A 16,493-nucleotide genomic window follows, 5' to 3' on the forward strand; every position below is an offset into this window, starting at 1 on the left:
TAGTTACTAATCTCTGAGGTCAACAATAAAATAACATGCTTTAGGGGTATAGTTAGAAATGTGGGTTATCGTTAAAATGTTATTGTACCATTAGCAAAGGCCACTATAGTACAGGTCCCATTTTATGCAAAAAGTCCTAGTTACTAATAACTGGGGTTAACAGTAAACTAGCTCAGTGGTACCCCCGCATTGATAATTTTGCCCCTTAATAATTTCTCTAGAAATCAAAATCACTGCTATATACCCTGTTTCCCTGAAAATAAGCCCTATCCCAAAAATAAGCCCTATCCCAAAAATAAGCCCTAGTTATGATCAACCCCCTCCCCCAAATGTCCCCGACACTCCTTGACTCCATCCCTGACACCACTGCTGCTTTAGGAGGTCTCTGAACGGAGGTATGTCAGTCTCATGGTGGGAGGGTCGGAGGGGTTCTGCTGCACAAGGGGAGAAATGATACTGCACAGGGGGGGGAGAATTGGGGGAGAGGAAGGGAGAGAAGATTGATGTACATGAAAAAAATAAGACATCCCCGAAAATAAGCCCTAGGTCGTTTTTTTGGATCCAAAATTAATATAAGACACTGACTTGTTTTCAGGGAAACACGGTGTAATAAAAGTGAGCCACGTATAGGGCAATCAAGCCATTGTGACATCACTGTTGAGGTTGGCTCTTAGGCATTGGTGGAATGAGGCATTATGACATCACAGTATCAGCTCTAGTTACCAGAGATTGAAACTCTAAGCGGGGAAGTTATCAGCGTGGGCTATCGTTAAGATGGGTTATTTTACCACCAATTCGTGCTGTTTTAGCCCAGATCCCATAACTGGGGTAAACAGTAAACTAGCTCAGTGGTACCCCACGTTGATAATTTTGCCCCTTAATTAAAGAAAAACAAGTCTCCAGAAATCAAAATCACTGCTATACAGTATGTAACATAGAAATATAGAAACTGACGGCAGAAAAGGGCCACGGCCCATCTAGTCTGCCCAAACTAATGACCCACCCCCTAACTTCCTCCGTGAAGAGATCCCACGTGCCAATCCCATTTTTTATTAAAATCTGGCACGCTGCTGGCCTCAATTACCTGTAGTGGAAGACTATTCCAGCGATCAACCACCCTTTCGGTGAAGAAATATTTTCTGGTGTCACCATGAAATTTCCCACCCCTGAGTTTCAGCGGATGCCCTCTTGTAGCCGTGGGATCTTTAAGAAAAAAGTAAGCCACGTATAGGACATTCAGGTCATTGTGACATCACTGATGATGTTGGCTCTTAGACACTTACAACTCACACTCTCCTCCCGAAGCCTTCCCGTTTCCGCTCTTCCACTCTGAAGGGGAGGTGTCGTGGGGGGAATCCCCCCACACACTACAATTCCACTCTTCTTCAGGGGGATGCTGACGCACCCGACTGTTGCAAATTCCCCCCCCCACTATATTTACAATTGTGCCCCAAAAATCCCGCTCTCTTCATGCGCGCACATTTGTCAGAGCGGAATTGTCGGGGTGCAGTTGTCCTGCGCGCTACTGACGGTGCCTATTATATTACTAGCGTTGTAAACTGCTTAATACTCATGTGCAAGCGGTATTTCAAATCTTAATAATAGCCCACTTTAATAATCCCCCCCCCCCCCGAAACTCTTCAATGTGAGGGAGGAGTTATCGATGTGGGCTACTGTTAGGTATTTTATCACTAATTAGACAAGAAAAATCTGGCCACCGAGAATTTCTTAGAGGTTTCAGTCTATCCCCAGAGTGTCAGCACGGAGCCGATATCTGTGATCGAGGCCTCTCTGATTTCAAGGCCATCATGGAAATTCCAGGCTAATTTTCTGCAAGCAATCTGACCGGGTTGAGCCATATATAAATGAATAATTGTAGTGGCACTGAGCCGCAAGATAAATATTTCAATGGGCCCTCCTTGAGAAATTTTAACCCCAAGTCTCAGATCCAAGTCAGGATCAGAAACCAGGGCAGGCATCATTCATACAGGTCAGACCCATGGCCAACTGGATTGACTTACAGGTTGCAAGAGGCTGAAAGATATTCTTTCTAAACAGTGGAAAAAGCGTTTCATCCACTGCCATACGATTTCCTCCTTGCGATAACAGTCACTGAGAAACATGAGACCTTTGATTCCCTCAAACACAAAACGTGGTTAGGTCAGGGCAGTACAAGAGCCAGCGATTTAATTACTGAAAAACTGCAACCGAGGGCAGAGGAGAAAGGAAATACGGACAGCCCAGGCAGTCTAAAAAATATGGGCGCGCAATTTTTGTTAGGCTAACCCACCACAGATACGAAGCTGTACATTTTTCAGAACAGTTTGAAATAGTTTTAAACTAAACTAAACTAAACCTTAAGTTTATATACCGCATCATCTCCACGGATGTTGTGGAGCTCGGCACAGTTTACAAGAACTTAGAATATAGGAAGAGAAGGAAAAAAAGGTTTACATGAACTTATATATAGAAGAGAAGAGTAAGGGGGTTAGAATTACATTTTAGTGAAAAGCCAGGTTTTCAGTTGCTTGCAGAATAATTGGAGGGAGCCCAGGTTCCGCAGCGGGGTAGTAAGGTCGTTCCAAAGACCTGTGATTCTGAAGAGAAGGGGTTTTCCCAGTTTGCCTGCATAGCGAATACCGTGTAGAGAGGGGAAGGATAATTTATACCTTTGGGCGGGTCTGGTAGTCAGGATCGAGGAGTTATAAGATAGTTGGATTAAGGGAGGAAGGATGCCATGAATGATCTTAAAAGCCAGGCAGGAGCATTTGAAATGGATTCTGGAAATCACTGGGAGCCAGTGAAGTTTGGCTAGGAGTGGGGAGACATGGTAAGACTTGCGTTTTGCAAAGATCAACTTGGCTGCAGTATTCTGGATTAGCTGGAGTCTTTGAAGACTTTTTTTTGATAGGCTTAAGTAGATGGCATTGCAGTAGTCTAATTTGGAGAGGATAATGGATTGGACAAGGACGGTGAAATGTTGTTGGCGAAAATAGGATCTTACTTTCCTCAGCATGTGGAGGCTGACAAAGCATGATTTAGCCAAGGAGTTGAGGTGGTCATTGAGGGAGAGAGAAGAATCGATAATGATGCCAAGGACCTTGCTTGAGAACTCAAGCTGCAGTGCAGCGCCTGAGGGTAGTGCGAAGAGGGTGGGCAGTTTTCACACTGAAGAGTTGATTTTGCAAACTTCAAGCAGCATTAGAATTCATCTACGACTGCTGAGGGCAGGTCTCTGTGGCTTACTTTTATTATCATAAGGTTACCAGATTTTACTTTAGTAAAATCCGGACTCCTAGATCCGCCCCCCACAAGGCCCACCCATCCCCGTCCTGTTATGCCCCAGTCCTGCTCCCAATCCCACCGCCTGCTCTTGTCGGGCAGGAGGGCATCCGCACGTGCGCGTGACATCATTGCATGGCATCCGCGCACGTGTGGATGCCCTCCTAACCGACGTGATTTCGAGGGCGCTTTTCAAAATCCAGACGTCTGGCAACCCTAGTGTATCGAAACTGTCTGCTGCAACACACTAGTGTGCCGCATGAGATTTCGGGTGTGCCACGAGACGCCGGGGAGGAGGAGAGGCGCCAGCGCCAGCAGACTGCCTCCAGGACGTGCATCTCGCGGTGAGAGGTACATCGTGTAGGCAGTCAGCCGCCGCCAGCGCCTCTCCTCCGCCCTGGCATCTCGACTCCTCTCTGTGCCGCTTCTTTTTCAGCAACCCCCCACTGGTGGCTCAGGGCCCCGTCTGGAGGGCGTTGCGCACGCAGGTAACGTCCACGCACTTCCAGGTGCCCTTGAGCCGCGGTTGCCAATTTAGTGTGCCACAGCTGGTTAAGTGTGCGAGACACTGACATATCCGGAGAGGGGGTATGGCACTGCCTCAGAGAGGCTCTTCCAATCATGCTTTCAAGTTGAAACTCTGAACATCAGGCAAAAGTTCCGCTGTGCATTTATGCCGTTTTCAATTTCCACAATTTTTTTTGTGTGAGGTAATTTTTCTTCTTCCAAAATTTCCAAGAAATTAAATCGTCAGGCCACAGAAGAAATCTTTGAACTTGTGTTTGTTTCACTCCCTCCCTTTCAATTTGTCTCTTAGCTATGCTTGGGAAAATCCTTTACTTATTCCTATGATAGGCAGCATAAAATATACGGCGGCACTCTATTTTTTCCGTTACAGCCCCCCAAATGTGGAATTTACTCCCAATTCATGTACGAGAAGAATTCGGTTTGGATAGATTTAAGAGCAAGCTGAAATGCTTTCTTTTTAAAGATGCATTTGACAGCTAATAAAACTAGATTTGGTTTGTAATCCTGAAAATAGGATTAGATCAGGTGTCTCTATTGAACCCTGGTCTTTAAATTCTCTGTTGCTTAAGATTCTCCCCCTCCCTATTGTTTTTTCCCCTTATATGTCTTCTTTACTATTTTTAAACTTGTATTTCTTTTCCTATTCCCATCCTCTTGTATCATTTGTTTTGTCTTGTTAGTTATATTTATATTGTCTGTTTCCCTTTGATTATTGTAACTCAAGATTTTAATGTTTTGTACATCACTTAGAATTCGGAATAAGCGATTAATCAAATAATTAATAAACTTGGAAACTTGGAAATTTAATAATTAATAATAATAAACTTAGGTTGGCCACTGTTGGAAACAAGATACTGGGCTTGATGGACCTTCGGTCTGTCCCCTGTTCATATGTTCATTGTCTTATGTTCATATGTGAGCCAAGTATAGGACAATCAAGCCATTGTGACATCAACTGATGAGTTTGGTTCTTGGGCATTGGTGGAATGAGGCTTTATGACATCACAATGTCAGCACTACTACTCTTTGGGTTTCTGCCAGGTACTTGGGACCTGGGTTGGCCCTGTTGGGCTTCATGGACCTTCGTTCTGTCCCAGCATGGTAATTCTTATGTTCATATGTGAGCCAAGTATAGGACAATCAAGCCATTGTGACATCAACTGATGAGTTTGGTTCTTGGGCATTGGTGGAACAAGGTTTTATGACAACACAATCTCAGCTTTATGCTACTGTTGGGTTTCTGCCTGTAGGGGTGTTTCCTTATTTGCACCTGAAGGTTAGTCCTCTCTGACATCATCAAGCCTGAACCATTGTCTGCAAGAAATCTTTCCAGCATGAACTTTGCAAGAAGAGAAAGAAGAACACATCTTTGCTGTTTCTGCCTGATGCATTCTGGGTATGTACCAGAATGGTATTCTAGTCAAGGACATCCATCTATGCCTTCATGCTTAGACTGTGTGATTCCTGGGGGAGTTATACTCCTAAGCTGTGCTTATCTTTCGAACGGCGCCTGTGTCTCCCAGCCTGTATGAGATTTTACAAAGAAAGGCTATTCATCTAAGATCTGTTTCTGGATTGGTCCAAGGAAGTCATCTGACGAGGTCCAAGTGAAAAGTTGCTAATGATAATTAATCTGTGTCGGGATGCGAGGGAACTCACATCTTACCACAGGTATTCTCCACGCTTCTCTTTCTTAATAATTAAGACCTGAACAGTTACCTCATGTGACTCTCTGCCTGAGAGAGAGTGAATCGGACTCTAAACAGATCTGAATTCTATCCTTCAAGGAAACTTGGCTGCCAATAAATTATAGCTGTACCAGTGGCTGACGAACACTTGTTCCTGTAACAAAAGGATTTTCTACGTCTGCTAAACTCAGAAGGATAATTCCGTCTCCCGAGGGCAAGGCCTAACTAGATGGTGAGATAAGGAATTTATTATCTTTAAGCTGGGGATAGATAAGTGCATCCGATTGTGATATAGGATAAGGTTTGGAAAGCTATCTTTGGTGATAACTGTAATCAATTGCTGATAATCAGGGATTATTATTATTATTATAAGGAATTGTTTAGTGTGTGTAAGAATTAGTTTTGCTTAGTTATCTAACAAGTGTATTGTGATAATTATGTACTGAGTTTCATATATGTAAATCAGATATTTTGTGAACAATATTTAGATATTGCTGCTGGCTTGTGAATTATATTTTTCTATTTTCATAATAAAAGTATTTCTCATTAGCCTGGGTCTTGTGTCGTGTAAATAGGCAAGAAAGCTGAACCTGACAGAGTTTATGGTTTTCCCTAGACAAAACTAACAGGCATGTAACTTGTTTATGTAACTGATTAGTGTACCATAAATCTTGCTACATGCCAGGTACTTGGGACCTGGGTTGGCCACTGTTGGAAACAGAATATTAGCTTGATGGACCTTCGGTTGGCTGACAATTCTTTGGTTCTTATTGGCTTGAGTTGCACAGTGTGCATCCTATGCCCTGCTAATCTTCTAAAGTGATCCTGAATCATCTGCCTTTCACAGGGTTCTTATGAAAGAGTCCCATGATAGGGTAAACTACACTACAGACTCTTATGTTAAAGATCTTCCCTACAGCAAACAGCCGAATATTGTCTGTGTATGTCAGTCATTACCACAGTATGCTGCATGCTGGAAAGGTCCTTGGGTCACATACCTACTCTGCAGTGAGAAATGGACGATGCGTAGGAAGGAGACCTCTACCTACCATTGAGGTGCATAGGAAGGGGGGGTCTATTAGTAATTACATTAAGAGGTAAAATTGAAATCTGGGGGGGAATTTGGAGGCCAGCGGATGCTTTGTATGTGCGGGTCTGCAAACATATTTTCATAGGGAAAGCATGCCACAAGACCGCCGCCAGTCACCTCTGAGAATATCAGTAACTGCCCTCCCTCCACTTCCACAAAATTTGTGATATGGGTAAAAGTCTCCGAGAGGGGGGAGGAGCATTTTCAACTCTTGATTTTTTTTTTTTTTCTCCAGATAACTGCTTAGATAGCCAGGAACAGAATCGATGCTTAAAGTATTTGCACCAGAAATCAGATCTCGGAAGAAAACTGCAATGAAAAAGGCATAAAAGAGGGCAGGAGAAGCACCCTGTCATGCATTGTTTTTTAAATAAATATTTTTATTAGAAAAGTGAAAACGAACCGAACCACATTTTATGTTATACTAATGCCTTTTAAAGTCTTACGAACCAGAGACCACATTGGAGTTGAATCATCAAATCACACCATGAACACTGGAACATATTGCCCTCTGCTGTTAGGGTATTTATTTTTTTATTCCTGCTTAGTTTGGGAGATCAAGGTGTAGGGAGGTTTTATTGGAGACAGGAAGGGGGGGATCGATTCAGTATCAGCACCCCCTCCCCCCCAATATCTCTATACTCCAAGGCATTATGAGAAGTGGCAGGTAATTCAAGATCCCCCTTATCTGGGAACTTTTGAGATTTGGTATGGAGGTATACATCAACCTTCTCTATGTCTGGTTCTCTCCCCCCTCTCCAGGGATGTAGCCAGACACCCAGTTTTGGGTGGGCCTGAAACCAAACTGAGTTGGTATGAGAACCCTCTTCCCCAGGCAATCAGGGGTCTCTTAACTTCACTCCCCCAACCTCCCTCCCCCTTCCTCATGTGCCTTTTTAGTTCTTTGCCACCAGCATACACACTTGCTGCAAGCGCCAGCCCTGAGCCTTCCCTCTGATGCAGCTCAAGGAACAGGAGGAAACTCGTCTGTTGTAGTTCCTCCCCCTGTCAGGCAGGGAACAGGAAGCTGGAGTGCACAAAGCAGGGCAGAGTCTGTTCCTCTGGTCCCTAATCCCACCTCTTCCCATGTAGCTAACAGAGAGCAGCATGGGAAAGTCCAGCACCTAGGAATTTTCCTGAGCGCTAGCGATTTGACTAAAATTCCCAAGACTCTGGGTCAGACCCAGAGAGATCCCAGGTATAAAATCTTCTCTGTCTGGACCCTTATGGCAACTGGTTGGAGTGAACAGCATCCGCTAATGGCTCCTACATCCTTTAATTTACATTCATTTCTGCAACCAGGAAAAATTGCTATAAATGTTTAAAAGCCTTAGACAACTACCCAAGCATCTGATGGGGTCACTAATCTGTGACAGCTTCCCAGCTTCCTTATGCTTGTGTTACTGGTCAGAGCTAGACTACAGTAATTTTTTTAAAAAAATATAAGCTGCAGCCTGTCTCCTAGCTTTCCATAAGCATAAGCTTCCTGACCCTCTGCTGCATGTCCATTGCTGAGGAGAATACAGCTCTGGCTGCCTGCACAAGAAGAGCTTCGGAATGACTCAAACCCATGCAATGATGCCTCCTGCAAACCTAAAGGTTGCCTGTTGAAATCCATCTGTCTTTTGCCAAATTCGGTCTGAGACTGTTTTGGGTGGGGGACAGGAATGAAGATTCCTACTGGGGAAAGAAGCCCACCGAGAGGGCATATTCCTCTGCTGCAACCGTTTGCTTTGCTTTTTCAGTTTAATATTTCACTAAGTACCAGTGCTGGAAGGTAATCCCTTCCTTTGTCACTAAACAGATGAGGGCCAGTGGCAGCATTCCCCAGCCACTCCAGTAGCAGTGGGGGGAAAAAAAGGTTCCAAGTTGGTAACTTGAGCAGACCCTGCCAGAAAATCACCACTGGACCCTAGATGGCATCTATTTCTCAGCTGTTTCTGCCGCCATCAGACTGAGCCTTGCAAGAGGTCTACCTCTGCCAAGGGCTGCATCTGCGATTCCATGTCACCTGAACAGGTTCTACCTGCTTTCATTCTGTAGCTCTTATTTCAGAGATCATTCACAAAGTTTCTTAGGAGAACCATTCTGAAAGAGATTTTCCTGGACAGAAAACCACACTGCCTTCAGTGGCCAGTGGCATGTCCCCTCCTTCCAACAAGCACGAGATGCATGGGGTCTGCCCTCTTGGTATCTGTTCTCTTACTGGGACGCTGAACAGAGACGTAGGGAGGGGGCTTGGGTTAAAGGTCGGTTGGAAACTCTCTTTTCGGCTACTCCGCCGATGGCAAATACCCTCGCTCACTGGTATCGGGTACTTAAATCGTCTCTTCCACTATCGGTGCTTACCCCTTTGCGCTCTTCCTGGGAGCGGGAGTTGGGACAGAGCATTACTGAGTCCCAATTTTGGCCTGTTTTAGTGGGGGAACGGGATAGAGCTGAAGACGGGGGGAACAGCAAGATTATGGGGATTTTCTATCTTGAACTTTATCTTTAAAAAAACTCTGCAAAGTCAATGGGTACTCGCTGGCCCCAAATTTTCAAAGGGAGGTCCCGCAGGGAATTTCTCTTTGAAAAATGTGCTCGCAATTTGGAGAAACGGTGCGCTACCTTTAGGGTTTCAAAGCAGTCCTTTCCCTCTAGCTGATCCAAAAACAGGCTCACCTGCCAAAAGTCATGGGGATCAGTTAGTAACTCTTGCAGGACTCAACCAACTGGTAGCATCCCTTGTCAAGGGAATAGTTCTGTATTAGTTGTCATCGGCGACCCACAGAGCAAACAAAAGGGTCCCTGTGTTTAAAAGGCCCTTGGGCCATGCTACAGAAAAGTTATTTTAGTCCATTTTCCAACCAAATGAGTGGATCAGATACTGCATTAGTAGAATCTTGACATCCGGAGGCTTCAGAAGTCTTCATGACTTGCCATTCTTGGCTGGGTCATGGGTATAGGTTCCTTCATTCTTGTTCAGAGAAGCATCACTTCCTACTTTTACCAAGCTGGCAAGCTGGCCGTTTTCTGGTTCTACAGCCAAACATTGCTTTTCCTCATTCTCTGTCTCTCTGTGGTAGAAATAGTTGAAGTTGGATACTATGACTGGGACTGGGAGGGCGATAGTTAAAACCCCTGCAATAGCACAGAGAGTGCCCACAATCTTACCCCCCACAGTCATGGGACACATGTCTCCATAGCCGACAGTTGTCATAGTTACAACTGCCCACCAGAATCCATCTGGAATACTGGTAAACTGGGACTTTGGCTCATCCGCTTCGGCAAAGTACACAGCACTGGAGAAGAGGATAACTCCAATAAACAGGAAGAAAATTAACAAGCCTAATTCTCTCATGCTGGCCTTCAGGGTTTGTCCCAAAATCTGCAGTCCCGTGGAGTGTCTGGACAACTTGAAAATTCGGAAAACCCTCACCAGCCGAATGATCCTCAGGATGGCCAAGGACATGTTTTGCTGCCCAACAGGTTCTGACTCGTGGTTGAGTTCAGTGATGAGGGTGACAAAATAGGGAATGATGGATACAATATCAATTATATTTAGAAGGTTCTGGAAGAACTTAGATTTACTGGGGCAGACGACAAACCTAACAGCCAGTTCAAAAGAAAACCAAATGATGCATGCAGTCTCTATCACAAAGAAAGGATCTGTGAAGGTGTTTGGGACTTCTACTTTTTCTGTAAAGTTCTTTCCATCCTTGGACAACTGAAAATCCTTCTCTTCTCGGAATTCTGGTAAAGTCTCAATACAGAAAATGAGAATGGAGATGATAATGACCAAGACTGAGACGAGTGCCATACCTCTTGCAGCATTAGAGCTCTCGGGGTACTCAAAGAGCAGCCAAAATTGTTTATAATACTCATTTGAGGGTAATGGTATCTCTGCTTCCTTGATGAAGCCTTCATCTTCCCTAAACTGGTCCATAGCCTCGTTTCCTAGCTGATAGAAAGTTATTTCATCTGCAAAAACATCAATGGGCACATTGGCCGGCCGTCTGATCTTCCCACCAGACTGGTAATAGTACAAAATCCCATCAAAACTTGGTCTGTTCCTGTCGAAGAAATATTCATTTCTCATGGAATCAAAATATGCCATCCTTTTCAACGGATCTCCTAGCAAAGTCTCTGGGAACTCATTGAGAGTCCTCAGTTTTGTCTCAAATCTGAGTCCGGCAATATTTATGATCACTCTCTGATCCCCTTCCTCCATTCTTGCCGGTGCGATACCCAGAGTTTCACGGCATTCCCTGGAGATGCTAGATAGAGCTGTCTCATTGTTTGAGTTCTCATTAACGAGACATTTCCAGTTTGCAAGGAGGGTGACACAACTGGGGCATCCTTTCCTTGGCTCCTTGCCGGCGACGGAATCATTGCAGTGGGTCACGTCTTCTCCTTTTCTAGCTGAATTCTCGAGAGGGAAGTGGGAAACCTCCATCTCCTTCCAGCTGGACATGCCAGTTTCAGAGATGTTGGAGAGGCTGAGATCAGTTGAATGTTGTTTTCTCATCGTGTGGTGATGATCTGCAGGAAAAGAGAAAGACAGAAAAGATTATGGGTGGCATTTTCTCTTATCTGCAAGGAATCCCATTGACTCTGGATACTCTTTTTTTCTCTAAGAGCTGCCAGAAAGCGAGAGAGAGAGAGAGAGACCAGGTTGCTCAAAACTCAGTGGTTAGAACTCTTTTTCGCTTGGAAAGAGCTGAACATGTAACAGAATATTACGTGAAGCTATACTGGTTGAAGTTAGAAGACCGTATATACTTTAGACCAGTGATTCCCAACCCTGTCCTGGAGGAACACCAGGCCAATCGGGTTTTCAGGCTAGCCCTAATGAATATGCATGAGAGAGATTTGCATATGATGGAAGTGATAGGCATGCAAATTTGCTTCATGCATATTCATTAGGGCTAGCCTGAAAACCCAATTGGCCTGGTGTTCCTCCAGGACAGGGTTGGGAACCACTGCTTTAGACTACTTGGTCTATTTGTGTTTTGCATGGTTTGGCTCCTGCAACTTTGGTAGGTATTATTCAGGCTTATATCCCTTTATCCAAGTTGTGCTCTGTCCATCATGGTGACTTGTTTGTGCCATCTGTAACGGAATTGACATTGAATACCTAACGTGTAAGCGTGTTTTCCTGTAGGGGCCCCCAGGAATGGAATCGGCTACCTTTGTACATTAGAAAGCAATGTGGGGAAGGGGTAAAACGCGGACCTTGCAGATCTTAACTGCACGTCGTTAAAAATCTTCATTTATCGACAGCTGAGGTTTCAGATTTCATATCTGCAGGTCCGCGTTTTAGCCCCTCATTCCACCGCTGTAAATGTTGCCGTTTCTGACCCCGCCGATCTGTGCTGACAGTCTTATTAATAATAATTAATTTGAGGAAACACTTCAGCCGAGGGAGGTCTGCGTTTTACCCCAGAGTTGCGGCAGGAAAATGTATTTTTGCTTGGTTCAAGCTAGTTTTGAACCCAGATCAGCAGGGCCCAAGCCAGCGACTTGTAGTCAGGGGTAGGCAATTCCGATCCTCGAGAGCCACATGCAGGCCAGGTTTTCAGGATATCCACAATAAATATGCATGAGATAAGATTTGCATCTCAAGGAGGCAGTGCATGCAAATCCATCTCATACATATTCATTGTGGATATCCTGAAAACCTGACCTGCCTGTGGCTCTCGAGGACCGGAATTGCCAACCCCTGGCATAGGTCATGGCTATGACAGACCTCCATGACAATTTAGCTCTGACGGATCCTCTGAGGAACGCAGAGAGAGGGGAGACATGATCGAGACGTTCAAATATGTCACGGGCCGTATCGAGGTGGAAGAGGATCTCTTTTTCCTTAAAGGACCCACGGCAACAAGAGGGCATCCGTTGAAAATCAGGGGTGGGAAATTTCATGGCGACACCAGAACATATTTCTTCACCGAAAGGGTGGTTGATCGCTGGAATAATCTTCCACAACAGGTAATTGAGGCCAGCAGCGTGCCAGATTTTAAGAAAAGATGGGATTGGCATGTGGGATCTCTTCATGGAGGTAGTTAAGGGGTGGGCCATTAATGTGGGCAGACTAGATGGGCCGTGGCCCTTTTCTGCCGTCATGTTCTATGTTTCTATGTAATGCTTTTCCCTCCCTATGCTAAGACTAAGAGTGGCACAGACCTTGCACTTTTCTGGCTATGGCTTAGCTCACTGGTTCCCAACCCTGTCCTGGAGGACCACCAGCCGGTCGGGTTTTTGGGATAACCCTAATGAATATGCATGAGAGAGATTTGCATATAAAGGAAATGACAGGCATTGCAAATCTGCTCCATGCAAATTAATTAGGACTATCCTGAAAACCCGACCGGCTGGTGGTCCTCCAGGAAAGGGTTGGGAACCACTGGTTTAGCTGATTCCATAAATCAGGAAATTCAATGCCGGAGCCTGGACATGGCCCAGCATTGAATCTCTTGGCATAAAACACCAAGGGCAGTCAACAAAATTCCGAGTGCTGCCAGCTGAATGACGACGGCCCTCTGATGTCCCCACACTTATGACCTGCTTCAGATTCTTTGGTGCTGAGATCCTACTCCATAAAATCTACGAGACTAACTAGACCTGGCCCTTAGCAGTAGTTGGATGAAGGAGCTCTGAGGAACAGTAAGGGTTAGTCTCCCATGAGCAAATGGACACCAAGTTCTGTCTTTTGGACATGAGGCTAGGTTCCCACAGCTCCTACACCGCTTCTTTCAAGGGTAGGAATGTCACACCAACTCTCCCCAAACCTTGGATACATTCCAACATAGACTGCGCAGTCCAGAGCTTCGTGGAGCTATAACTTTAGATATACTCAGCCAAAAAACCTCTACCCCAGCAGTTACACTATCTGCTATTAAATATGGTACAATGCTTTGATAAAAAGGGCAGGATAAAATATATTCCTGCTTCTTCTATTAATCTACATACCTGTCCATCCTCGCTGGCTGACTGGGCTCTCGACAGGGGTGGTAGTTGATGCAGTTTGCCTACAGAAAGTGGAATGAAAAACTGGGTTACAAGGTCGCAAAATGTTCCATTCACTGCGACGCCCTAGATGGATTTCTCAAAGCTTTGTTCCCACGGAAAAGTGACCGTAGATTCTATTAATGAAAAGATTTCAAAGTTTTCCAGCATTTGCTAGGAAAAAAATAATCGCTGCAAAGCTTTTTCTAGAGCATGGGCACTCAATTTAGTCCTGTGGACACACCCAACCCGTCAGGTTTTCAGGATAACCGCAATAAGGATGCAACTTATAGTGGAACTTAGCAAGTTAAATTAATAAATTACTGGGTTGTTGGTTTAACATTGCCTCAAAAATGAATGGGACTATTGGGCAGACTGGATGGACCACACAGGTCTTTTATCTGTCATCATTTCCTTTGTTACTATGAGATAAATTTGCATGCATCCATTGTATGCAAATTTATCTCATGCGTATTCATTGTGGGTATCTTGAAAACCTGACTGGCTGGGTATGTCCCAAGGACTGGAATAAGAACCTCTGGCACTAGAATACTCATTCGTCCAGCCCTCTCTACCCATCTCCTCCTTAAATTGTACTGTAAGTCGCCTTGAACTAGAGAATGACACAGGGACAAATTTTTCCCCGTCCCCGTGAGCTCTTTTCCTGTCCCTACCTCGTTCCTGCAAGCTCTGTCCTCATCTGCACAAGCCTCGAACGCTTTAAAATCCTAAGTAGCAACATTCTAGAGCTCAGATTGTGATGTCATAATGCCTCATTCCACCAATACCTAAGCTCCGTCCTCATCTGCACAAGCCTCAAACACTTTCAAATCCTAAGTAGCAACATTCTAGAGCTCAGATTGTGATGTCATAATGCCTCATTCCACCAATGCCTAAGCTCCGTCCTCATCTGCACAAGCCTCAAACACTTTCAAATCCTAAGTAGCGACATTCTAGAGCTCAGACTATGATGTCATAATGCCTCATTCCACCAATACCTAAGCTCCGTCCTCATCTGCACAAGCCTCAAACACTTTCAAATCCTAAGTAGCGACATTCTAGAGCTCAGATTGTGATGTCATAATGCCTCATTCCACCAATGCCTAAGCTCCGTCCTCATCTGCACAAGCCTCAAACACTTTAAAATCCTAAGTAGGGACATTCTAGAGCTCAGATTGTGATGTCATAATGCCTCATTCCACCAATGCCTAAGCTCCGTCCTCATCTGCACAAGCCTCAAACACTTTAAAATCCTAAGAAGCGACATTCTAGAGCTCAGATTGTGATGTCATAATGCCTCATTCCACCAATGCCTAAGCTCCGTCCTCATCTGCACAAGCCTCAAACACTTTAAAATCCTAAGTAGCGACATTCTAGAGCTCAGATTGTGATGTCATTATGCCTCATTCCACCAATGCCTAAGCTCCGTCCTCATCTGCACAAGCCTCAAACACTTTCAAATCCTAAGTAGCAACATTCTAGAGCTCCGATTGTGATGTCACAATGCCTCATTCCACCAATGCCTAAGCTCCGTCCTCATCGGCACAAGCCTCAAACACTTTAAAATAATAAGTGTTCGAGGCTTGTAGGGTTAAGGCAGATATTACAGGAATGGGGCAAGAACAGGGACAGCGACAAAACTTGTGGGGACGGGATGGGGACAGATTTGTCCCCGTGTCATTCTCTAATGCAAAGCAAGTTAGCCCCCCTCCCTTCCTGTGGTAAATGAAGGTGCATTAAAAGCTCAAATTGTACTGTACCTTATAAACTCTTGATGTGGCATTAAGTGCAGGGCATGTTATTGGCAATCATGACAGCCAGAGGTATCAATTTACATGCCAGCTGTCTCTGCCAGCTACTTTCCCGTTCTGCCCCTGACACTCATAAACACCACCGCTGCCTGCATTAAGAGCTAGTGCAGGGTTTCTCTCATTCTGCTCTGTTAACACAGATCCGTGCTAATGTGTAATACAGAGTGAAACCCAAATGACAGAGTAGAAGGACCCCTTATTCATGGTTTTAGTACAACTTGCAAACTTGTGAAAACATGAGTACGCTTCTCCCTCCGCATTCGCTGTGATAGGGGATTAACAGAACCGCAAATACAGAAAAACCGCAAATAACTTTTTCATATGTCATTCGCTGTTTTCTATTAAAAACCATCGTGAATATGGTGAAACCGTAAATAACATGGTGGGAGACCTGGCCTGTTCCTGAAGGAGAGGCAAAACATGGTGAAGAAAGTGCCGGGAATCGGCGATTTTCTGTGTAAACACTTGGAATTGGCGATTTCTCTATGCAAGCTGATGTAATTGGGGGGGGGAGGAGCCAGCAAGCTAAAAACCGTGAATAATCGAAACCGCGAATGCTGAAACCACGAATATGGAGGGAGAAGTGTAGTCACATACTGTAGCTCATCGACCATTAATCATGATGAACCCCCACTACCCCCCTCCCCCATGGGTGGTTTTCTGACAGCAACTTTGGGGAGATAAGAAATATTTATTATTTATATACCACTTATAGCCTAAGTGGTTTACATTCAGGTACTCAAGCATTTTTCCCTGTCTGTCCTGGTGGGCTCACAATCTTATCTAATGTACCTGGGGCAATGGGGGGATTAAGTGACTTGCCCAGGGTCACAAGGAGCAGTGTGGGTTTGAACCCACAACCTCAGGGTGCTGAGGCTGTAGCTTTAACCACTGCACCACTCTAGAAATCAAAATGTAGTAAAAATGAGCCAATCAAGTCATTGTGACATCACTGATTAAGTTGGCTCTTAGGCATTGGTGGAATGAGGCATTATGACGTCACAATGGCAGCTGGTTATCAGAGGCTGAAACTTTTCACACTATTTATTTATTCAATTTTCTATACTGTTCTCCCAAAGGAACTCAGAATGGTTTACAGCAGGG

General features: G+C 44.7%; 1 protein-coding gene across 1 annotated transcript; it reads right to left on the minus strand.

The window, feature by feature from the left end:
* Positions 1–9,499: 9,499 nt before the first annotated feature.
* Positions 9,500–11,044, minus strand: LOC117347569 (potassium voltage-gated channel subfamily A member 10-like). The gene has a single exon (XM_033918669.1). It carries the CDS (start codon positions 11,042–11,044, stop codon positions 9,500–9,502), a length of 1,545 nt encoding a protein of 514 aa, XP_033774560.1.
* Between the last annotated feature and the right edge of the window lie 5,449 nt (positions 11,045–16,493).

The sequence above is a fragment of the Geotrypetes seraphini genome, chromosome 13 (assembly GCF_902459505.1).
Source record: "Geotrypetes seraphini chromosome 13, aGeoSer1.1, whole genome shotgun sequence".
NCBI lineage: Eukaryota > Metazoa > Chordata > Amphibia > Gymnophiona > Dermophiidae > Geotrypetes > Geotrypetes seraphini.